Here is a 25,056-nt window from a genome sequence, read left to right on the forward strand (position 1 = left end):
CTTTTGGCACCTGACCATCTACCTCTTAGGTGACTCTGCCCGTTAAGGAGCTCATCCAGTTGATCTCTCAGTGGGCATGGAAGGCCCCTGATACTTTAGAACCTATCCCCAGGAGACCTGATAAAATTGTGTCCACTCCTGAAAACAAACAATTCTGAGCTAAAGGGTTAGCTGTGGATGCCATGGTCATTGTGGCAGCCACAAAGAAGGAACTGGATGATGAGAGTTCCTCTATCTATCCACCCAATAGAGGGTCTCAGATGATGGATTGACTTGGGAAGCAGGTCTATGCATCATCGATCTTTGCCTTAAGGTCTTTGAAATTTTTGGCAGACTTCACCACACTTCAAAGGGATCTGGTCAACAAATTATCAGATACCATAGCAGGATCTGCTTCTGAGGAAGTCCAAGATCAGATTGCTTTCCAATTAGCTACCCTGGAGTCTGTGTCTAATTCATCCATGAGGCTCATTGCTTATGCAGCTGAAGGAACCACCAGAGCGGCAGATTTGGACGTTGTCATTAAGAAACGTGCCTGGATGCACCTGTGTGATTTTTGTGGAGCCATTTAAGTCTTAATTCATCAGTACACACTTTGACAGATCCCACCTTTTTGGCTCAAAAGTTAAAGAAACTCTATCCAGGTGTGAGAAAGATGGAAAGACCCTTTCTGCTGTGGGGTTATGTTTTTCCACTCTCCAATGATCATTCTCGAGGAACCAGAAAGGCAGTGTGGAAAATGTGACTCAGAAAGTCCCAAGGGCTAGTACACACGTGGAGGTCGTTCCCTAGGGGAGGGGGGGGGGGCTTTAATGAAAGACACCGTCCACGAGACAGAAGCGGCTCACAGAACCAGGGTTTCAGGGATTCTTTCCCAGGAAAACCATACCAGCACTCCTGAAAGGAGGCCCAGTTGTCTTCCTGTAGAGGCAGTCGGGGGGGGGGGTGGATTTATCCCGGCACCAAAACTCTTGGCTACAAATAACTTCCAATATTTGGGTGCAGAGGATCATTTCAAGAGGCTATTCAGTTCCCTTTTCCCTTCTTCCCCCGTATGCAAAAAAATCCCCGATGTTTCACCCAGTCAGAAGGAATGAGCAGTTCTAGAAATCCAAAAACTGCTAGGAAAAAAGTCATCCAAGAAGTCTACCAGACCAGATAGAATCCAGAACTTACTCAAGATTCTTTTTAGTGCCAAAAAAGACAGGGGAATGGAGACCAATTTTGGATCCAAGTGTACTGAACAAATCAGTTTGTCAAACCAAATTCTGGATGGTCACAGTACAGTCCATACTTCCTTTCTTGGAAAAGGACAACTGGATGTGCTCAGTAGATCTTCATGATGCTTATTACCATATAAAAATGGACAAAGGATCCAGAAGGTTTCTGCACTTCCAGCTGGGAGCCAGTCACTACCAGTTCAGAGCTGTGCCTTTTGGCCTCACCACAGTCCCAAGGGTGTTCACCAAATGCATGGCAGTAGTAGAAGCTCACTTGAGACTATAAGGATGCTAAGTGTTTCCATATCAAGACAGTGGGCTGATTACCAGCCTGACCAGGCACCAGTTGTTGCCAGAGAGGGATCATGTACTTCACATCTGTTCCTTTCTGGGGATAACAGTAAACTACGAAAAATCAAAATTGACCCCAGCTCTGAACTTAGAATTCATAGGGGTGCTTCTAAGTAGCTGAACTGCCATAGCATCCCTTCCCCCGTGAGGCTACAGAAAATAAAAATTCAGGTCCAGAAGATCATCAGCAATAGGAAAGTTATTGCTCATTTAGTCGTACAAACACTAGGCTCCATGGCAACAACAAATAACCATAGTTCTCTTAGCAAGATATCACCTAAGAATAATACAATGGTTGTTAGCTTCTCAATGGTAAATACTACACCGGTCCATGTCGGAGGTGATCCTGATCACCAATCTTTGTAGAAAAGATTTGGATTGCTGGATACACTCCAAAGACATCCTTCTAGGCTGTCCCTTTGCCTGACCATAGCCCGAAACAATAGTGACCACGAATGTCTCCCAGATTGGGGGGGGGGGACATTATCTGGGAAAACATGTCCAAGGCACTTGGTCCCTTGCAGAGGCCTCAATGGTCAATACTACACCAGTCCATGTCGGAGCTGATCCTGATCACCAGTTGTTGCAGAAAAGATTTAGATTGGTGGATACACTCCAAAGACATCCTTCTAGGCTGTCCCTTTGCCCGACTATAACCCGAAACCATAGTGACCACAAATGTCTCCCAGATTGGGGGCGGGCAATGTCTGAGAAAACATGTGCAAGGCACTTGGTCCCCTGCAGAGGTCAACTTGCATATCAGTGTCCTGGAGTTAAGGCCAGTACTTTTAGCATTTCAAGCCTTTTAGACTGTCCTTCCTTCAGGAACAGTTGTGATTCAAACAGACGATATGTCAGTGGTTTGGTACATCAGCAAACAGTGAAGAACTAAATCCTATCCCCAATGTCAAGAAACTCTGAGTGTGGCAATGGATGAGCTCTTCCAAGTGCTTTCTGATAGCAATGCACATTCTGGGGAGTTCCAGTGTGATAGCAGACAAACTGAGCAGGTGTATTCATTTGCCTCACGAGTGGTCTCTCAATCCAAAGGTGACGGAAAAGATTTTCCATCGGCAGGGTCAGCCTTGCTGAGATCTGTTTGCCTCTCCTGTAAACAAGTGCAGCAACTACTTTGTAGTGATCTCCCCTATGGGGAAGTTCCCGAAAGATGCTCTTCTACACACTTGGCCTTCCACACTGCTGTATGCCTTTCCCCTGGTTCACCTAATTCCAAAATTCCTACAGAAAGCAATCAGGCTTAAGCAAAGTAATCCTCATTGCACCTTACTGGCCTCAACAGATATGTTTCCCCTTCCTTTGGCCTTATCTGATTCAGCAACCTTGGATTCTGGACCTGGTGCCAGATCTTCTATCCCATCCAGAAGGACCATTTCATCCAAACATTGTGAACCTCAAGCTGACAGCTTGGTTTCTCCAGTTCCATTAATAGCCAGGCTTCTTTCACTTTCTTCCCCAGTACGCGATATTCTTTTGGCCTCAAATAAACCAGCTAAACGCAAACTCTATGTTAGTAAATAGAGAAGATTTTCTTTTTGGGCTCATGACAAGAATGTTGATGCTTAATACACTTTTTAAAACCTCCATACAAAGATCCTACTCAGGATTTAAACTTAAGTACTACAGACCATTGTTCAGCCCCCCTTTGAACCATCGGCTAAATGTGATCTGAAGTTTTTGTCCTGGAAGACTATTTTCTTAATGGCAATAACTTGTGACAGAAGAATTTCGGAAATACAGGCCTTATGTAGACCTCCTTACCTGACTTTCTACAATGATAAGAGTTTCATTGAGGACAAATCCATCCTTTTTTTCCTGAGGTTGTATCTAGTCAGATATTAACCGTACCATTCATTTACCAGTACTTTTCCTAATTTCTCTAACAAAGGTGAATACTACTTGCATTTACTATATGTTCACAGACTATTATGCTTCTGTCTACACAGAACCAAGACTATAAGAAAATCCGATCAATTATTTGTTTCCTACAAGACTTGACCAACCAGTGAGCAAAGTAACACTAGCCAGATGGCTCAGAGTGTATTTTGTTTATCTATAATAAGAAGAGAATCAGTTTATCTAGACTTTTAAGGGCACATTCTCCACGAACTGTTGCTACTTCAGCAGTTTTTCAGTCTAGGGCCTCCATGGATGATGTTTGTGCAGCAGCAGCTTGAGCTACCCCTCGTACCTTTATTACTCATTACAAATTGGATGTGATCTCCAGGGGAAGAGCATCTTTTGGTTCTATGGTGCTCAAGAATATTTTTCCACGAGTCCTGACAAGGTCCTGGGTAGCTGGGGACTCTGTCCCATTTGTCAAGGATAAAATGAAAATTGACATCATCAGAGAAAGAAGTTATGTACGCAGCATAACGTTCTGTCTGTGTTGTCCATTTTCATTTATTCTTGACTTCCGTCCCTACTTCCTTCCCTCTACCCTTCACAGTTTTTTGATGGATCGGATAATGACTTTTTTTGCCACTAGTGTTACTGGTATATGTTCCAGATATAGACTGTATGAAAGCTGCTTTACTACTACTTGCATTGTCTGTTTTTTTCTGCACATTCAAACTGAGGTAATTGGGAGGGGAACACTCTGGGTAAGGGTAAAGCTTGAGAGTGTTTGCCCATCGTGAGCTGTAGTAATGGCCGAGTCAGTTCTGATACTAGGAACCGGATCCATTTGTCGAGGATAAATGAAAGTGGACAACACCAATGGAATGTTATGGTGAGTACATAACTTCTTTTTAACCTCATTCTACAAGAACAGTCGGCTCCGTCATTGCTCACACTCTCCTGGCTAGTTTATGTTGTAGGTCTATATGGATTGTCTCCAATCTTTATAACAAATTTCCTGTACCTGTAATACTTTTACATTTCCTATAATCTCTAGTACCTTTATTTATAATTTCTCAAATACCTATTTAGCATACTTGTATTCACCTCTTCAATCTACTTCCTTCACAAAATTGTTGTAAAACTACTGTTTTGCACAGTTTATTTAAAACTACTTAATGTTTTAGTTTCATTCCATGACTGTGTAGTACTACCATGAAGTTGATTTATTTAGTGTACTAGTACCACATATTTTCTTTTTTTCTGTTAATGTTTCATAGAGTATTTCCTCGGTTTAATATTTTCCAAAGAAAATGCTACCTTACATGTTCACAGCAACAAAACCTTTTGTATGTAATACTTGGTATATTGCTTTTTTGTGAGGCTTCTCTTCCTGGACCTCTGAAAGGGATACTTCACACTGATGAGTTTTCTCAGTCAACAAATGCAACTAAACAAATACAAATAAATGTATTTTTCATGACAAGTGAACAGTGTGCATCTTTATCTAAGCAAACACTGTCAAAAGTGTCTACTTCACTACTTTTTCATTAACAACAGAAGAAACTTTTGGGGACCAAGACAGAGCTGACTGCATACCTCTCAGCTGTCCAGATTTTTCCTTCATATTTTTGGTCTGCATCTCATAAAACTTGTAGTTTTCCGGCAAATTAGTGAGAATTGATGTTCCTAAATAATGGCATAAATTTGAGTTTGAGCCTTCATATCCTTCAGAAAGTACATGCAAACACAAATTCTGTTGTTCTAGTAACATTGTAAATTAAAAAGAGCAATATTTGAAATCTCTTTTTATTTTGGGGGCTTTGTCCTCCCATTATTTTAGGCTTTGTCCAGATTTCTTGCACATAGAGGTTGAGAGGTATGGCTGACTTTGTTATGGCAACAGCTATATCTTTCTTTAGGAATATTTCAGCTCAAAGCTTCTGATAGGCAGTTCTGCAGGGACAAACGCTGTGTTAATGCAAGATTAGCTATGAATGACCTGGAGATTAATAAAGACAAATTAGAATATAACCTGTTGAAATAGAGAAGTCTACTCAGTATGACCTTTTGAGACCAGAAACAACAGTAGTGATTTAGCGGTTAACTGGACATTGGAAATGGAATTTCAAGCATTTGAAGTAATTGATGGATTTGGATGTCAGTCTGAATGAGTGAAAATAATGCCTGGCATTTTGTGTTACATTTTCTGTGCCTTGCTGAGTAACACAGGATTTGCTTCAGTTGAATTGAGAGTACGAAATTTGAGGCAGTAAGCATTAAGGTCTTTGAATACTGGATACAGATTATTCAAGCATTAAAACCTTTAAAACAATGAGGTTATATTTTGTGCAAATACTTTAACTGTGATGCATGCAGTAACAGATGGACAGAGTAGACAGTTCAAAGTTTTAGTGCAGACTAGGATATCATTATGTATAGAAAAGTGTTAGCCATACTTGATTATGCAGTTACTTGCATTTATAAATTGTATGTTCTAGTCCTGAGCAGCTGTAGTAATTTTTGTAATATCTTGTGCTTTGCAATGTTTTCAAGTGTAGTAAGTTATGCTTTGCAAAGTAGTTTTCTGAAATAAAGCTTTAGATACTAATGTGTACTGTATGGTTGCTACATTCTTATTTGACTGTTCTTGAGCCAGCCATAATTTCTGACCCGAAAGAAGCAGCTGCCTGGACTGCTGTCACAACTTATCCAAGCATAACAAACTGACCATTCAGTCTAGAGGAGGAGGAAGACGGGCTTTTCCTCTGCATTAGTGCAGGGCATGGTGTAACCAACACCCCCAATGGAATAACTGAATGCTTTATTACTGTTCCCCTGGATAGTGAATAATGCAGCAGCAGGCACACTCACCATAGTAGTGGATACTTTAGTGTAAGCATCACTGCTACAGGATAGGCTCTCTCTTTATGAAAGTGACCCTCATTTCCTTTTTCCAGTTTGGCCCAGTGGTGGAGTGATGGAGTACAGAACAGTACCAGAAGGGGTCCTCTGTTTTTGAGAGGATGGGACCTTAGCTGTACAATTCTCATCTAGTTGTATGTTTTTATTTTTATTTTTTTTTTAGTCTAATAGATTATCAGCACTTAAAAATGTCTTCAGAGCCATTCTTGACCATCAAAAGACCTCCAGGATGCTATCTTTCTTGTACAAGTCTGTGAGGTAAGCTCATATTTGTAAGGGCCTTTCAAACTAAGTATTGGTGGCATCACATGCCCTTGTACTGGACACACTTGTTAGTAACCTTCTTTCCAAAAAAAAATGTAAAATGTCACTGGGTGCTCCCCATTTTAGCCATAAATCAGACTAACTCCCTGAACATGGGGAGGAATTCAGATGTACTTTTGTGATGACCAAAATCTCTGGAAGTCGGCCTGGAAGGAAGGAGGGACATTCATCTGCAGCTAATTTCCATGGCGATGAATAATACTGCAGTAGTGATCTTTCTACTCAAACATCTACTTTGATAGTGAGTGTACTGTAAAACACAGACACGCATTTGATCTTAGACAATAGGCTTGAACCATATAGTCACCATCTGTGTTTTAGCATAAAGCTTCTGATAGTCTTTTTCTAACATCACTACATGAATTCATATTTATTACTGACATTTTTGCCACTGACACTGAAGAGGGATGTTCACTTGGAGCAAAAATAGTGTTTCCAGATGCAGCTCTCTGCATCAACCACAGTTTCCCTTAATAGTACACAAGGAACACACTCATTCTGGGGTTTGGGATTCTCTTTCTCTAAGCCCCCAATAAGACTCCCCAATGGCATGGCTGTAGAGTTGAGTCCCAGCTGAGTGTCCAAGCCAAGACCTCCAGCATCCTCTCTGTGAAACCAGTGCTCTGTGCTCCTGCTCCAAGCAGCTGACGCACACTCTTGGAGATTTAATTTTCACACACACTTGCATGCACACACACCTAGGAAAGGCTGGCACAGATTAAATAGCTATGCCTCCTTCTGCCCAGACTATAAGGTAGTTACACTGCCACCAGACACTCCAAAGCCAGCTTCTGTGAGCTTCTTACAAGGGTACCCAGTTATACCGAGTGAAATTAATATTAATAAAATTGATAGTGTTTGACCAATGCATTAAGGCTTTCAGAAGTGGCTATAGAGTCACCAAATAGATATAAGTATTCTCAAAAGTTGCAGTATTCTCTAAAGGACCAGCCAAAATGAAAAGTTTAAATATATTTAATAATAAAAGAACATGAAAATATGGAATATCTATTTACAGTAAATGCAAGATTTTCAGGAAATATTAAACGTAACACAGATGAATAGATTCACACAGGTACAGAAAAACAGTAGTTAACTAATCACTTTATATTTTCCTGACTGATCTAAAGAATTATATAAAGGCTGTCCCTCCATTGATATCTTCTATTCAGAAGAATATATGACTGTAATATCCACTCCAAGTAATGTGCACAAAACAGATTCCACGAAAACAGGTTTATTCAACATATATAAAAACTAAATAAACCAATAACATAAGAGCAAGGCAATGAAGAGGTATAAGACGTAAATATACTGTCCCATATACAGGGTAACTCAGTGTCCATAAAATACAGTCCAGTGCGATCCGATATGTAATAAAAGGAGGATTTATTGCAATAGAGGTAAGCGCTTTCGCTAAAACAGCTTCATCAGACCTTAAAACAAGTAAAACAGCAATTAATTCAATGTTTAAATACACAAAAAAGGTGGGAAAACCAAAAGCATCCCTTAAAGCTGTATACATAATGATACAAAGACAGAAACAAAAACACAATGATTGAGCATACTATTAAAAGATATATACACCTGTATAGCATAATATACCTATAAATCAACAATACTAATAATTTGTATGCTATAAAATATAAATAATAAAAAATATATAATTATCTATTATGTTTCAATCTCCTCATTTTCAAGAGGGGTCGTAAGGGAACCTTACCATTAAGCCCAGGGAACACATCAGATCTAAACTTATTTATCCAATTCGTTTCCCTAGCTTCAGTGAATGTCTCTATATCTCCTCTCCTATGGGTTCTTTAAATCTGTTCCAAAATCCTAAATTTAAAGGAGTGACCTTCTCCTCTCTCTTGAGCATGCTTAGCTACGGCATTGTACTGATGGCCTTTCCTGATATGGTAAACATGTTCACGAATCCTGTCTCTAAGACAGCGATTCGTCTTACCAATGTAGAACGCAGAGCATCCTATACAGGATGCTATGTATATAACACCTGTTGACATGCAATTACCATGTGCACATATGGTGTAACTACCAAGACCTAGTGGATGTATAAATACAGGATCTGTTAAAATATACGAACAAAAGTTACACCTGTTACATGGTGTGGAATATGGTGGACCTGCACTTCTATCTGAAGGTGTACTTTTGGGATAACATAACAGATTCTTAAGATTCTTCTTGTTCTTGTATACAAATCAAGGTTAGTCTCCAATCAATTCCCTGATCTTGGGGTCCACTAATAGGACATGCCAGTGTGTCATATAGATATCTTTAATGGAACCTATATCCTTGGTATAGTATACCGGAAAGGTAACTCACTGAATGTCAACCACTGTACTAGCTCTCACATCTGTATTTCCAGTGTTAGCCATGTATTGATCAAAAGCACCCCTTGAAAAATATGGCTTGGCTGTGGTATCCCTTAGTCCAGTGATGCCATTGGTACCGTATCTGAGGTCTACTGAGCTACAACTACGTGCTGTAAGCATGTCTTCTAGCTCATTCATGCCAGTTAAATATGCAGATTCTATCGGAGTGTATCTAGAAATCCGCATTGCTTGTCCTCGGACAATATTTTTATACACATACCCAGGATGCATACTGTGGCGATGCAACAATGTATTCCTGTGGCATGGTTTGCGATACAAGCCTGTATTGACCATTCCATTGGCTAACTTCTCAACATAGATGTCTAAAAACGGAATGTTGGTATCGGACATCTCTACTGTGAAATTCAAAAAGTCTGTAACTGCATTAATTTCTTGAACAAAAACACTCAATTGTGTGGATGTACCTGTCCATAAAAGAAACAGGTCATCCACAAAACGTCTGTAAAATGGAACATAACTAATATAGAGGTCATTCTGAAACAGGTGTCGAATCTCCCATTCAGCCATAACAAGGTTGGCGTAGCTATTGGCACATGAAGTGCCCATAGCTACGCCATCCTGCTGTAAATACATCTGTTCCTGAAAACAGAAAACGTTAGACTCCAATACCACTTCTAAAAAATTCAGGAGCAAATCTATATCTCTATCTGATAGTGTCCCCAATCTTCTCAGGTATGTATCCATCATGTCCACACCCTCTGTGTTGGGGATCACTGCAAAAAGAGATTGGACGTCCAGCATCACAAAAATATAATCCTCCATAGATGTACAAGTGCTAGTATACTGATATAAATCTAAAAGAAATTGTTTTGTGTCCTTCAAAATATAACTATTCACATCTACAACCGGTCTCAACTTACTCTCAATATAAATAGAGAGGGGCTCTGTGGACCAACCCCTACCAGCCACTATGGGTCTCATAGGTGGATGGAGGGAGTCCTTATGGATCTTTGGAAGCCCTTGTATCATAGGTATCAATGGATGTGGAACCTCCAAGAGGTTAAACAGAACAAAATCTATAGTATCGCTAACAAGCAAATCTTTCAACATATCATGAATCCTTTCAATAATAGAATTGACCCTCTCAACTGAGATTGGTTCATAGAACCTCCTATCTTGCAGCATAGTAATCATATCTCTATGGTACCTCCATGTATCAAGAACAACTATCCCGCCCCCTTTATCTGCAGGACGGATAGTTATGTCATGATTATTACGTAGTCTACTTAAGGCCTCTCGTTGTTTAAAATTCAAGTTATATCTAGTTCTATTATATGAACCACATTGTCCCTTCATCTTATAAAGATCATCTTCGACAAGTTTGCTATATGCCACCACCAAGGGATGTACTTGTGGTACATAAGTACTCGGTCTCTTATAAGAGTGGCTAGATATCTCATTAGATCCATTATCTTCAATTCTCAAGGACAAATTTCTAATAAAAAGTTTAAAATCTCTCAGGGTCTCCTCAGGTCTACTAAAAGTAGTAGGAATAAAGGTCAACCCTTTCGATAAGACCTGAAGTTCTTCTTGACTCAAACAATAGTTAGATAAATTAAAGACTATATCATTTTTCTCTCCCCACATTTTCTTGATAGTTCGATTGGGTTGTCTGTCGACAGACAATTTGCGTTTCTGTCGCCCCCTGCTGATGGAACGCGTTCTCCCTTCTCTGGTTAATGACCTGATGGGGAAAGGGTGTGTACTATCAAAAACATGTTCTGAGTTAATTACCAATCTGTCTTTGTTGTGACTATCACTAACATTATTGCCATCAATATGTACAATCGCTCTTACATTGTTGACCTTTCTCCGAACCACTGGTTTTGAGTTAGATATTTGTCGCATATCATTAGTGACATTGCCAGTCATAATCTGTGTAGTAGGTGACACAATATCATTATTAACATTAACTATATCAGTTAAAGACTCATTATTATTATTATTATTACTAGTATTGGTAACTCTATTAATCACATTAATTTCAGAAGTTGAAATATGATTGTCATTTCTCATTACTGTGGATGACCCGTCATCGTTCTGTCCATTTGAGATATTTACATTATTAGTAGAAACCATATGTCCAGTTTGAGTCCCACTGCCCCTGGGCCAAGTAAAAATATGGCCCATTTTAAAATCATTTATGTCTCTTTGAAGTTTCGCTCTCTTCTGATTCACCACACGTTTTTCAAATTGTATAACATTATCCAACATTGAGTTATAAGCACAGTCCACAGCAGAAGTTGGATAATTAGAATAAATCGCTGTGTTCTGTTTCTGTATGTCCTGTCTTAGCGCTTCTTCAAGCGGACTGAAAAACCTATTCATTAGTTTCATATAGTTGAGGCTTACCTCAATATTCAATTGTTGCCATTCAAACAACAATTCAGGAAACAGGGTGGCAGTGGTCGGCATTTTGAGAACCCTCAGCCCTCTTGGAATCAAGCGTCGCTGTATGCAGACTTCGAAATGCTGTCTCTGAGTCTGCATACGTTTCAGTTTAATTAAATCCAACTCTAATTTCTCCGTCGCTAGGCGTAGACCCTCTCTATCGTAGACAGTTCTATTGGAATCATCTTGTACACTCTCTTCGTCGCCAAACATTTCCAATGGATTGGAGCCCCGTTGCATACATTCTGCCAAACGGTCAGAGGCAGGACATGACATCTCTAGAACTTCCTCGTTGTTTCGCAAAGTGTACGGTAGCTCAATTTGCTGTTGTGCCCCTTCCATCATGCCTCCAGGCGGAACAGATAAGCCCAGACAAGTAATAAAATAAATAAATGCACCGCTAGGAGTTAATGCTCTAATGTTCAAAGCTTTTGCCAAATAAATAAACCAATAACATAAGAGCAAGGCAATGAAGAGGTATAAGACGTAAATATACAGTCCCATATACAGGGTAACTCATTGTCCATAAAATACAGTCCAATGCGATCCGATATGTAATAAAAAGGAGGATTTATTGCAATAGAGGTAAGCGCTTTCGCTAAAACAGCTTCATCAGACCTTAAAACAAATAAAACAGCAATTAATCAATGTTTAAATACACAAAAAGGCGGGAAAACCAAAAGCATCCCATAAAGCTGTATACATAATGATACAAAGACAGAAACAAAAACACAGTGATTGAGCATACTATTAAAAGATATATACACCTGTATAGCATAATATCCCTATAAATCAACAATACTAATAATTTCTATGCTATAAAATATAAATAATAAAAAATATATAATTATCTATTATGTTTCAATCTCCTCATTTTCAAGAGGGGTCGTAAGGGAACCTTACCATTAAGCCCAGGGAACACATCGGATCTAAACTTAATAATCAATTCGTTTACATTGGTAAGACGAATCGCTGTCTTAGAGACAGGATTCGTGAACATGTTTACCATATCAGGAAAGGCCATCAGTACAATGCCCTAGCTAAGCATGCTCAAGAGAGAGGAGAAGGTCACTCCTTTAAATTTAGGATTTTGGAACAGATTTCAAGAACCCATAGGAGAGGAGATATAGAGACATTCACTGAAGCTAGGGAAACGAATTGGATAATTAAGTTTAGATCCGATGTGTTCCCTGGGCTTAATGGTAAGGTTCCCTTACGACCCCTCTTGAAAATGAGGAGATTGAAACATAATAGATAATTATATTTTTTTTATTTATATTTTATAGCATAGAAATTATTAGTATTGTTGATTTATAGGGATATTATGCTATACAGGTGTATATATCTTTTAATAGTATGCTCAATCATTGTGTTTTTGTTTCTGTCTTTGTATCATTATGTATACAGCTTTAAGGGATGCTTTTGGTTTTCCCGCCTTTTTGTGTATTTAAACATTGATTAATTGCTGTTTTATTTGTTTTAAGGTCTGATGAAGCTGTTTTAGCGAAAGCGCTTACCTCTATTGCAATAAATCCTCCTTTTTATTACATATCTGATCGCATTGGACTGTATTTTATGGACATTGAGTTACCCTGTATATAGGACTGTATATGGGACTGTATATTTACGTCTTATACCTCTTCATTGCCTTGCTCTTATGTTATTGGTTTATTTATTTGGCAAAAGCTTTGAACATTAGAGCATTAACTCCTAGCGGTGCATTTATTTATTTTATATATAAAAACTAAACGAAACTAAAAGCAAGGCAGATTAAGCGCTTTCGTCTCCATTCAGGAAACTTCATCAGAATCGTCCACCGCAATACATTTACACTTATTATAGTAGTGAGTTTCACTCCATTTGTCAACTAGTTAGTTCAAAAATCTATATATTAACCCTTCAAAGCCGATTGTTGTGAAATAACTATATAACTACTATGAATACCCATATAATTAATACCTACACAGTATGTTAAAAAATCACTATAAAAATATACGTGTATATATGCTTATATTATATATTTATGCATTGTCTGTAGCAAATAACTCATACTTCCAGTAAATGCAGACCAAAAAATAAATACATGCAGACCAAAAATAAAAACATGAACATGGCAGTGTAAAAACCTAATATAGTATTGTTCGTGTAGTTGTTCTTGGGGAAAGACTAGGGAAATCGGACTGAGGAATCAACCAGTTCCTTAAGGGAAAAACCTATTGCACCACTTGGTAAAATTATATTGTCATACTATGTCCAAAGTATAAAATGTATGTATAAAAATAAATACATTTGTATAAAAATATAAATGTATAATAATATGTAGGTTAAAACAGATGTATCAATAAATAAAGTAATATAAAATATAACTTATTAAATTAGAAAGTTGATGAATTATTAAAATATTCGGTGTTAAAATAACACTAATTTAATAAAATAATGCTATAATGTTAGTGTAGTAATCCCCGAGATAACAGGATGAATTCTATATAACCTTGTGTATTAAAACTACCCTGGGTGCTATAAATCCTAGGTGTCTTGTAATGTTGTTCTGGTTTTATGAATCTCATCTCTTTGGGTCAGCTGAGAGTAATTTCAAAGCAGGAGTGATGGAGACATGGTCATTCAGGCCGGGACTGTTGCATGCATCCAGCCTTAGTTGCCATATCATTTCCCGGAATATCTCTGATACCAGGAGAAGCGTTGGTACTTTAGTTTTGTTTTGTGCCTTGTGCTTATATGATCTAAAGAATTACTATTCCCTGGTCACTTTCTTGAGCAAGGCAAAATGAAGTAGATGAGTTGTTCTCCTTTGTCAGGATCCAAAAACAGACTGCAATGAGACTTCAGTCTCATCTAGAATTAAAACGTCATTTCAGCCTTGGATTGCAGAATGACATCACACACATCTGGTCATCTGATTTCTGGTTCTTATATTACTCCCATTACTGGAAACTGAACCAGAATCTCACACATATGTTACCATACACACAGCTAGAACTTTGGTAAGATGTGTTATAGCATCTGGAAGCCATAAAACCATTTTAACACTTCCGCCCTTCCAGTGTAGCAATTAGTTCACTGGTACAGACAATACAACACTGATTCTTAGTCCTTGTTTTCACAGACATTTTGCCTCTGGCTGCAATCAGAACTGTAAGATACAATCTTCATGGCCTACCAGGTAATTTAATTTCAAACTATTTTTCAAAGTTTACTAGACTGAGATTTCCTCTTCTCTTCCAGTATCCCCTATTAAAACATACACTTAATCAGTCACAATACAATCAGGACCCACTAGTGATGCATTTTTAACACAAGCAACTTTACAAACACATTTTCAACACAAGCGTCTGTACAAATCAGTTTGATATACAAATGACTTGCAATTCTTTACAAAACTCCGGCTAGCTATCCTGGCATATGCTACACATCCACTGCCCTACTTCTCCTGGCATAGCTAGGAATACTTGACATCATCACAGCTCCCTTTTGGCCTCAGCAGGTGTGGTTCCCTATCCTTTGGCCTTTCCTGAAGTACTCTACTTTTGCATTTCTCACCCGTTAAGCCTGGATCCACCTAGTCTTCGAAAGCTCAGGTTAACTGCTTGGTTTCTCCAGTTCCCTTGATTGCTAGGAATTCCAAGCTTTCCGCAGATGCCTGCTTGAAAGGTGTATGCCAGTAAGTGGAAGTGTTTTGCCTTATGGCCTCTCAGGGCTTGGATCCCTTTTCAGCACCTTTAGAGGCTATCCAGGACTTTCTCGCAGATTTGTTTAATTCTAGATTTACTCTACTGTTAAAGTACAATTGGTAGGTATATTCAGCTGTCACATTAGTAGGGATAATATACTGCTGGCTGATTTCAAGGTCTTGAAGGCTTTTCTTAAAGGAACTATTTCACTTCATCCTCCTGTCCGAGATCTTTTTCACCTTAGGACTTGTTTTCTATGCTCTAGGTGCACTGCCCCTCCTTTTGAGCCCTCCGCTACTGTTGATTTGAAATTGTTGTCATAGAAGACTTTATTCTTGGTGGCCATTACTTCAGCTAAATGTGTGTCAGAGCTGCAGGCCCTCTCTGCTGTCCCTTCTTATTTGGTCTTTCGTTGAGACAGAGCATCTCTTAGACGGGATCCTGCTTTTCTGCGAAAGGTAGTAGCGAATAATTTGAACCAGTCTTTTTTCGTGATTTTTCTAATAGGAGTGAATATTGTACTGCATTAACTTGATGTCCATATGCAATTAAGGTTTTATTTGAGCAGGACAAAGTCCTTTAGAAAATCTAATTGGTTATTTGTCTTGTTCTTTGAGTGTTTCTTTTGGGTGCTGCTGTATCTTGGGTTACTCTGTCCAAACTGAGCTTTCTGATTCTGCTTTCTTCAGGTATGGTTTGAAAGAAATTCTTTGTGTCACAAATTCAAAGGTCATTCTTCCAAGTTATGGCTACTTCTACAGCCTTTTTCTCCAGAGCTGCTTTGGATGACATTTGTGCAGCTGCAAGTTGGGTGGGCCATCACACGTTCACACCCCACTATAATGTAGGTATTCAGTTCAATTGAGATCTAGAGCTTTGTGAGGTAGCACCGTATTGTGCAATATCGTTCCATGAGACCACCCCTTTGCGTGGCTGGAGACACTGTACAATAGGTTGAACCCAGACAGAAAATGCAGCATCAGATACAGAGGTTTTGTATTCACCATCAAGCTAGATCCATGTCGTCTTTTTCTGTCTGGTTCAGACTTCATCCCACCTGCCCTTGCCTTTTTGGCATGTTATTTTATTCCAGAGATGACTGACCCGGGGAGACTGCTTCCCCTCGTTTATTGAGTGTTCTTGGCTTTTTGGCTTTTCTCCCTTTGGGGGGGGCTAGGTTGAAAGTTTAAATAGAAAGAAGGGGCAAATAGATCTGAGGTAGCTCTAGTGGAGTGGAGAATTATGGGTGAAGGAGAAGGAGCTTGTCGACGTGAAGTCTTGGAAATTGTCTGGCATCAGATCTATGTCAGATTCAATAATTCACAGGTTGAACCACATGGAAACAGACAGCATGGATCTATTGTTACAGTGAATGTTCTTATATGTAGCTGTTTTTTTCTTCTGGTGGACTTTTGTGAACTTTATTTTCACAACTTATTTTATTTTCCATGGGACAGTAATCAGAAATGTAGTTCATTATCCATTGCTCTACATAGTCTCACTCTCTATACCAAACATTGTAGAGAAATATTATAATTCAGTTTAGAATGGGGCTGGTCATATAGCAATCTTCTATTCAAAAGAAAAAAAAAACTGTAATGCTCCAAAGTCCTACGTGTGTGTGCGCATGTATATGTGTGTGTGTGTGTATATATATATATATATATATATATATGTATGTATAAATAATCTGTGCGCGCAAATTTTATATATATATATATATATATATATATATATATATATATATAAATAATGTGTGTATATATATATATTGTATATGTGTGTGTATGTGTGTATGTATGTATATATATATATATATATATATATATATATATATATATATAGAGAGAGAGAGAGAAAGAAAGAGTGAGATGCAAACCCTCTGCAGCCAGCAAGTACAATTTTTTATTGTTAATGCTTCATCTGATTTTGCTAAAATCTTGAAATCCTGAACTGGGACACCACTCCTAGTAGCCCACCCAGCATGGTGGTCTTGTTTTAACCCTGAGCTGTGGCAAGGGATGGCAACTGTTCCAGCAGATGATTACTCCCATATCTGAGGAAAGGAGAGGGGAAGCAGTAGAGGGCTGTCCAGTAAGTTATATTCTACAGTTACTGTATGGTTTGCTGCATCAGATTGAAATAAAGTGTATGTTAGGCAATTTGTTTCCAGCCATGTAACACATTGGTTTGGTAGCATTTTTTTTGGAAATCAAAAACTATCAGTGACACCAGTCAGGTTTTCATTTTATCCATTTGTTAGACCCTTGTTGCTTGCATTTTAGTGTACGAGAAGTCTATACATCTTTTTCTGGGAAGGAACTTTACAGTATTTTATTTGCATATACTAGTGAAAATCATCCAGAAAGGAAGCTGTTTTTAAAAGAAGATATTTAAGGTGTGAATGAGTCTGTTAACAAATAGAAAATTAATGTGCAGTATTAGTCTGCTAATCCATTCAGTTTTGCAGGTCTTTGTGCTTAGGATTTAAGAGGCTGTAGGATATAAGTGAGATCGTAACATTTTGTAGGTATTTAGCAATACCTTCACAGTATTAACCTGGATTTAAATTTTTCAGGGCACAGCAGCAAGTACCAAGAACAAGTTACCACAGCTTATCACCTCGATGGAGACAACAGGAGCCAAAGCTTTGGAAGAGTTTGCAGACAGTATCAAGGTAAGACTTATTGCTGCAAGCAACCTTAATGATATCAATTCTTCCATAAGACTGACCGTAAATGATTTTTCACATGTGGCTGTTATTTGGCATGTATTTATGTAGTTTATTATTTGCATAATTTCTTGATCAAGTATTCTTTTTTAAGCCTGCATGCAGTAAAGAATATCATAGAATAACTTTTGAAAACTTTGGGCTAGATATAAAATGCTGGCCAATCAGGACTGCTTGTTTGCATTTTGTAACATGGGACTCTTAATCAGCAATCCTAAAGCCTTTTTTCTAGTTCTAGCAGTGTCATGGAGCTTTATAGGGAAGTCTTTCAAAGGGGTTGTGGGGAAGGGGGATTGACTACTGTTTGTATTTGCTAGTTAATTTTAATGATAATTATTGTGATATTTTCTTTCTTTTTACTTAAGAATGATCCAGACAAGGAATATAACATGCCAAAGGATGGAACAGTTCATGAACTAACTAGTAATGTATGTTTCTAGATTTCACTGTTTCAGTCTGTTGCAAATAAGTAAAAGATTGTAAGCTGTAGTGATCTCACATATAATGGAAGCATGGTTCGGCAGTTTTTTTTTTGTTTTAATTCTGTTTATTTGTATTTTCTTGTTTTGTAGGTAATTAAACACAACAAAGACAATTGTCAACAGTTAAAGTGATACATTTGAGTAGTATTGCATTATACATGTAAAACAATGTAAAATAGCACTAACAAACTATGTGCAGTCATGCTAAATGCCCAATCAATCATACAGAATAACAGTTATCTGATTTAATCAAATAAACAATAACAAAGAAAATGTTAATGCCCAGATATTGTATAGATGAAAAGAAAAGCATATAAACTTTTATAACAAGTATGAATAGCTCAAAAGCCCATCTTGAGGGTCAAAGAAAAAAAAAGTTTTGTGTTTTATTGTAGAAATTGGTCATGTAGTATATTCCCATAATCAAGAAAACAATGGTGTAGTTTTCAGCTATGCATTAAGTACTTATGGTCCGTTAAGTATTTGATAACCATTCGCTTAAAACCTGTCCATGTAAGAAGAGATTTGTCTTTCCAGTTCAGGGTGTTATAGTATTTGATTAGGGTAAATAGAGTGACCAAGATACGTGTTCATAGTCTTGATAAACCTGGAGGGGAGGAGATGCTGAATGGCAAATTTCCAGGAGAGGGTACGTTTCTCATAACCCATTTTTTGCAGCTTAACCTTTAGTGAGCACCAAAGCTTGTTGGAGCATTTGCAGCTCCAAAAGATGTGAAATAAATCAGCTTTGTGTATAGCTAAGTTTTTTAAATGGTATCAGTTTTGAAGTTCTTTGAATGCATCGGGTTATGTGGTTAGTTGAAATTGTTGGATCTAGATCAGTCTAGTAGTTGGAAAAGAGCACATCATTTTGGAATCTAATGGAGATTGTGTGTAAGAGTTCGAAATCCTGTTTTTCTTCATTAACAATTGGCTCCATAGTCTTTTACATGAGTTCATGACAGACAACTCAAGCTTGGGATCCTCCAAAATTTTTGTACGCATCTTTAATTTGTCTCAATAATGGTGTAACTTTTGGGTAGGTTCAACAACAGTCCCATCTCGGTGATAGATTGATTCTTGAGAGGATAGATGTCTAGTAGAGTTTTCTCTTTGAGGAGATGGAAGGTATTTAGGTTAAGCTTTTTATTGTTGAGTTTAAGATTAAGATTTAGGTGCAGAGGTGAAGTATTAAAGGCTCTGGATAAGTTTAATGTATCAAACAGTTTTTGCAGGCTAGTTATTTTATTTTTTAAAGATGTGTGTGTAATTTGAGGTTCTTCAAATTCTCATTAAGGAAAGGGAGAGCTTTAGGGTTAAAGTTCAGAGTTTTTACATAGTTATGAAATAATTCTGTCCTGGTCGGAGCCTATGTCTTCTTTTGCCACTATTCTGTTAGCTAATTATGTCCTAATCTATTTTAAAGTCAGGTAGGCCAAGACCCCCTTTATTCTTAAGGTATACCAGGTTTTTGTAAGCAGTTCTTGTCAGTTTAGGTGCCCATATAAATTTGGAGAGAGAAGAATGTAGCATTTTAAAAAATGTATTATAGACTAGAATATCGGAGGCATTAGGTACATATAGTATTTGTGGCAGGATGTTCATCTTGATCATCATCATCATCTTTCGGCTGTTCCCGTTAGGGGTCGCCACAGTGGATCATCTGTTTCCATTTCTTCCTGTCCTCTGCTTCTTGCTCTGTCACACCAACCACCTGCATGTCCTCTCTCACCACATTTATAAACCTTATTTTAGGCCTTCCTCTTTTCCTGTTACCTGGTAGCTTTATCCTTAGCATCTTTTTCCCCAATATACTCAGCATCCCTCCTCAGCACATGTCCAAACCAACATAATCTTGCCTCTCTGGCTTTGTCTCCAAACCTTCCAACCTGGGCTGACCCTCTAATATACTTATTCCTAATCCTGTCCACCCTCGTCACACCCAGTGCAAATCTTAACATCTTTAACTCTGCCATGTCCAGCTCTAACTCCTGCCTTTTTGTCAATGCCACTGTCTCCAACCCATGTAACATAGCTGGTCCCACTAACCTCTTGTAGACCTTCCCTTTCACTCTTACTGGTACTCGTCTGTCACAAATTACTCCTGATACTCTTCTCCACCCACTCCATCTTGCCTGTACTCTCTTCTTCACCTCTCTTCCACACTCACCATTACTCTGAACTATTGATGCCAAGTATTTAAACTCATCCACCTTCGCCACCTCTACTCCTTGCATCCTCACCATTCCTCTATCCTCCCTCTCATTCACACACATATATTCTGTCTTAGTCCTGCTGACCTTCATTCCTCTTCTCTCTAGAGCATATCTCCATCTCTGCAGGGTCTTCTCCACCTGTTCCCTACACTCACTACAGATCACAATGTCATCTGCAAACATCATAGTCCACAGGGACTCCTGTCCGATTTAGTCTGTCAACCTGTCCATCACCATTGCAAATAAGAAAGGGCTCAGAGCTGATCCTTGATGTAATCCCACCTCCACCTTAAACACATCTGTTACTGCCACCGCAGACCTCACCGCTGTCACACTACCCTCGTTTATCTTGATAACGGCCACATTTGTCAAAAATAAAAGTTGGAGTTTATCCCATCTAAGTAGGCCCTGTTGAAGAGTTACCCACAATTTTGTGATATTACTTTGGTAGAATAATTTTATACTGCGGTGGTGGTGCTGCAGTAGCATTGTCGCCTCACAGACGTTGCCCGTTCGATTCTCAGTTAGAGCGTCTTCTGTGTGGCGACATGCGTGAACGGGCATTCCTTCTTTGAAGGTTGTACGTTAGGCCTGGCAAGCCAGCACGTAAAACTCTACTGCCAATCATTAGCGGACCGGAGTTCCTCTGTGGCGACCCCTAACCAGGAAAAGCCGAAAGACACAAACAAACTTTGGTAGAATAATGTTGAGTCATGTTAAAAGGGTATTCCTAAGTATTTTAAAGAGCAACTTACTTTAATTTCCATAGGTAAAGGGTAATAGGATAACTGGCAGGATGGGTTAATTAGAAAAACTGGAGATTTCATTGGGTTTAGTTTATAATTTGAAAATTTCAGAAAGGTATCAATGGAGTTCAAATTTTTGTGTATCAGAGTTGGGAAGAGTGAAATATATTTTTTATTTATTTTACATTTGTTGACTGGGGTAGTCTAACTGGATATATGTCCATTTTCAGTAGAGGCCCGGGGAGATAAGCTCCAAGGCAGAAACAAAAAAACAACAAATAACATCAGTCATATATACAATGCATATTACAGGTTAATACAGAATTTTCAGCGAGGGCAAAAATCATAACAGTGCAAAATGCAGGTACAATACACCATACAGGTACAGTACATAATAAAAAAAAGGAAGGCAGGTTATTGTATAGTAATATTAATAAAGAGTTCCCTCAATAATAAGTATCCATATAGGTTGGAAAGAATGTAATTTAGAGGGAGATGGTATTTATAGTTAATAAGGAAGGTATAACAGTTAATGAGAAGTATGGGGTAGGCAGAGCCAAGTTTGAGGTAGGCAGAGCTAAGTTTGAAGAGATAGATAACTAGTCAGGTTTAGTATAGGGGCATAACCAGTGTGTTCTGAGGAAAGGTTTGTTTGTTTTTGAAGAGTGATAAAGAGGCAAGTGAGGAAAGGTCACGGGGAGAAGATTGCAGGATTTTCCAACAGCATTAGAGAAGAGAGAATCCCCAGCCCTGTTGGTAGGTTTAGAGGTGTATACAAAAAGTTTGTGTGATGAACGTTAAGGACTTCAGATTTTTATAGGGGGTGATGAGGGTAGATAAAATAGGAGTATTGGAAGGTTTATAAAGAGTCTTATGGGCAATGGTTAGTTGGTGGAATTTAATCAGGTTTTGTAGTTCTAGCCATCCTAGCTGGTTTATATTAATGCAGTGGTGGGTTTTAAATGGGTTGCCTGTAGCAAATCTGGCAATGTTATTGTAGGACATTTCCAATTTTCTGAGGTTATTCTTAGATAGATTAGTAAAAATGGGTGAGGCATAGAGGAGTGTAGAGATTAGATGAGTGTGAGCTATAGTTGTTTTGGCTGTAGGTGAAAGGAAGGGTTTAATCCTATAGAGAGAGACAAGTTTTTTGTTGACAGTTTTTATAGTATTGTTGATATGGATGTCAAAGTTCAGATTGTTGTCAGTGGTGATACCAAGTAGTTTGGTGGTTGGATCTGCTGATATAATAGTACCATTGGTGGATGTAACTGAGAAATCAAAAGGAGAGGACTTGTGAGTTGGATTGCAGAGGAGGAGTTTTGTTTTTTTGTGGTTCAAGAGATGGCAATGCTGTGTGAACCATTGTTCAACTGTGTTAAATTCCTTCTGGGTAAGAGAATGAAGTTCAGAAGCGGATGTGGCTGAGCATAGTGTGGAGTCAGCGTATTGTATGCATGTGGCTTGGGGCATGGCTAGATGAAGGTCATTAATAAATATGGAGAAAAGGAGAGGTCCTAGTATAGACCCTTGAGGGACACCAAGGGTAACGGGCAGGTGGGTGGATAGAGTGTTGTGCCATAATACAACCTGTTGTCTTTTATCTAGGTAGAGCTGGAACCATTTTATGGAAAGTGCATCTAATTACAGGGATTTGAGTATGTTTATGAGAATCTGGTGATTTACCATGCCAAATGCTTTGGACAGGTCAATAAATAGTGCAGAGGAAAGATTATTAAGGTTGCGTTTTTTTGTTAATACAATCAGTAAAGGAAAGGAGGGCAGTGGTAGTGCTTTGTGAAGATCTGAAACCATGTTGACAGCTGGAAAGTAAGTTATTTTAGATTAAGTGGTCGAGTAATTGCGTATGGATGCATTTCTCCATGATATTTGCCAAAGGAGAAAGAAGGGCAATGGGGTGGTAGTTTGAGAGTTCACTGGAGTGTCCACCTTTATGGAGGGGGATAATATGAGAGACTTTCCATAAGCTAGGGATGTGACCTTCGCTAATAGTTCTATTGATCAGAATGGAAATGGGGTAGGCAATAGCCTTGGCTGATAACTGTAGATATTCAGCAGGTAGTTGGTCTGCTGAGGGGAGAGCATGGTTTCAGTTTTTGTATAAGGGTTAGAATGTATGTTGTTGGGACAGGTTGGAAATGAAAAGGAGGGGGTGGGGTTGAGTTATAGGAAGGTAAAGTGAAGGTATTAGGTGATAGCTGACTAGCTAGTGTTTTGGATTGCATCAATAAAAAAAAAAGGTATTAAACGTATTGGCTGTATGCATTGGTTTTTCCTGATCTGTATTTTGAGTGTTTGGTGTAGTGGATTGACCTGGATGGAGTAATTGGTTAATGCTTGCCCAGAATTTTTGTGGGTTGTTGTGGTTAGCTTGTTGGGCTGCCACTGTGGTACAGCGGTTAGCGTTGCCACCTCACAGCAAGAGGTTCTCCAGTTTGATCGTCGGCTGGGGTGCCTTCTGTGCAGAGTCTGCATGTCCTCCCTGTGGTCGCGTGGGTTTCCTCCGGTTTCCTCTCACATCCCAAAGACATATTGTAGGTGGATTGGGCACACTAAATTGGTCATAGGCATGAGTGCGTGCCTGTGTCTGCCTTCTGTGGAAGGTTGGGTGCTGGGCTGGCAACTCGACACCGTAAAACTCCGCTGCCAATCATGAGTGGACATTGATCTGCTGTGGCGACCCCTAACTGGGAAAAGCCAAAGGAAGAAGAAGTAGTAGTTGTGGTTAGCTTGTTGAAATTGTAGGTAGTAGTTTCTTTTATCAGAGAGCATAGCTTTCTTAGTGTCATTGCTTAACTGTCTAAAGGTTTGTTGGTCTACAGGGTTTTTAGTCATTCTCCATTTGGCCCAATATTTATTTGTGAGATAGATTTTGTGTTTGGTTTCTTTTGAAAGCTATGGGGCAGAATTGGTTTTACTTCTAATCAATCTGGTTGGAGCATGGTGGTTAAGAATGGCAAGGAAGTTAGAATTAAAGTATTTAACGGCTTCTTCTAAAGGGTGGTGTCTTAAGGGAGACCAATTGCATGCTCTTAGGTCCCTTTGGAATAGATCAGGGTTAAAGTTCTTTTTGGATCTGATATTTCTGATAGAGGTTGGAATGGGAGCATTGTCTTTATGCCTGGTGATGTAGGTAAGTGAGTAGTCAGTTATATCATCAGGGAGGGTTCCAGAATCATAAATGTGAGGATGATTGTTTATGAGAATCCAGTCTAATATGCTTGCTTTCTTGTTAGCTTTATTTATCCTGGTGGGGGGAGGTAATGGTTTGTGAAAAACCATATAGATTAATGTGGGTGGCATGAAGGCTGCTATAATAGCAGTTCCAATCAGTGTTTATATCACCTAGGATTATGGTTTCTTGGGGCAGGTGTTGGGATAGCCAGCAAAGGATATTTTCCATGGTGACAATGTTATTACCAGGAGCTAGATACGTACAGATAATATAGATGGATTTGGCATTGTTAAGTTGAAGTTTGGAGATGAGAATTTCTGCATTGGAATCTAGAGGTAGTTTACAGTTGTACGTGGTTAACTGTAAGCCAGATTTAAATAGAATAGCAATCCTACCGCCCTTATTGGCTACTCGATCAAGTCTCAGGATATTATATCCAGGTGGGATGATTTCATTGTCTTTGGTTACAGGTTTTAGCCATGTTTCTGTTAAGCAGAGAATGTCAAAGGAGTAG

The 25,056-nt window shown here is 38.7% G+C and overlaps 1 protein-coding gene across 14 annotated transcripts in view; it reads left to right on the forward strand.

The window, feature by feature from the left end:
* Positions 1-25,056, forward strand: part of EXOC7 (exocyst complex component 7) — a 945,568-nt gene that overhangs the window by 324,619 nt on the left and 595,893 nt on the right. For all 14 annotated transcript variants that reach the window (XM_044068105.1, XM_044068104.1, XM_044068108.1 and 11 more), the window contains 2 exons: positions 17,750-17,848; positions 18,268-18,330. In XM_044068105.1, the coding sequence (XP_043924040.1) occupies positions 17,750-17,848; positions 18,268-18,330 (162 nt within the window). The remainder of the gene's footprint in view (positions 1-17,749; positions 17,849-18,267; positions 18,331-25,056) is intronic.

The sequence above is a fragment of the Protopterus annectens genome, chromosome 4.part0, assembly GCF_019279795.1.
Source record: "Protopterus annectens isolate FY-2018-M chromosome 4.part0, PAN1.0, whole genome shotgun sequence".
NCBI lineage: Eukaryota > Metazoa > Chordata > Ceratodontiformes > Protopteridae > Protopterus > Protopterus annectens.